Source organism: Meleagris gallopavo, unplaced genomic scaffold, assembly GCF_000146605.3.
Source record: "Meleagris gallopavo isolate NT-WF06-2002-E0010 breed Aviagen turkey brand Nicholas breeding stock unplaced genomic scaffold, Turkey_5.1 ChrUn_random_7180001888463, whole genome shotgun sequence".
Taxonomy (NCBI): domain Eukaryota; kingdom Metazoa; phylum Chordata; class Aves; order Galliformes; family Phasianidae; genus Meleagris; species Meleagris gallopavo.
In genome coordinates, this window is record NW_011152246.1 from 1 (window position 1) to 544 (window position 544).

General features: G+C 58.3%; 1 protein-coding gene across 1 annotated transcript; it reads left to right on the forward strand.

Moving 5' to 3' along the window:
• Positions 1 to 6: 6 nt before the first annotated feature.
• Positions 7 to 519, forward strand: LOC104916350 (visinin-like). The gene has a single exon (XM_010727394.2). It carries the CDS (start codon positions 31 to 33, stop codon positions 481 to 483), a length of 453 nt encoding a protein of 150 aa, XP_010725696.1. The 5' UTR covers positions 7 to 30; the 3' UTR covers positions 484 to 519.
• The last annotated feature ends 25 nt before the right edge of the window (positions 520 to 544 follow it).

Genomic DNA, 544 nt, shown 5'->3' on the forward strand with positions numbered 1-544 from the left:
ACTCCCCCCATAATCCCCCACACTCCCACCATGGGGAACAGCCGCAGCGGCGCTCTATCCCGCGAGGTCCTCCAAGAACTCCGTGCCTCCACGCGTTACACGGAGGAGGAGCTGAGCCGTTGGTACGAAGGATTCCAACGCCAATGCCCTGATGGCCGCATCCGCCGTGATGAATTCGAACGGATTTACAGCAATTTCTTCCCGAATTCGGATCCCCAAGGCTACGCCCGCCACGTCTTCAGGAGCTTCGACACCAACGACGACGGCACGTTGGATTTTAGGGAGTACATCATAGCTCTGCACCTCACCTCGTCCGGGAAAACCCACCTGAAACTCGAGTGGGCTTTCTCCTTGTTCGATGTGGATCGCAATGGGGAGGTCAGCAAGAGCGAGGTGTTGGAGATCATCACGGTGAGGCTATGGGGAGGTTGGGGGGGACTATGGGGTCTCTATGGGTGTGTTGGAGGTCATTACGAGGAGTAGCCGCTAGGGGGCGCTGTGAGGGTCTACGAGAGTCCATGGAGGTCATTACGGTGAGTGGCCG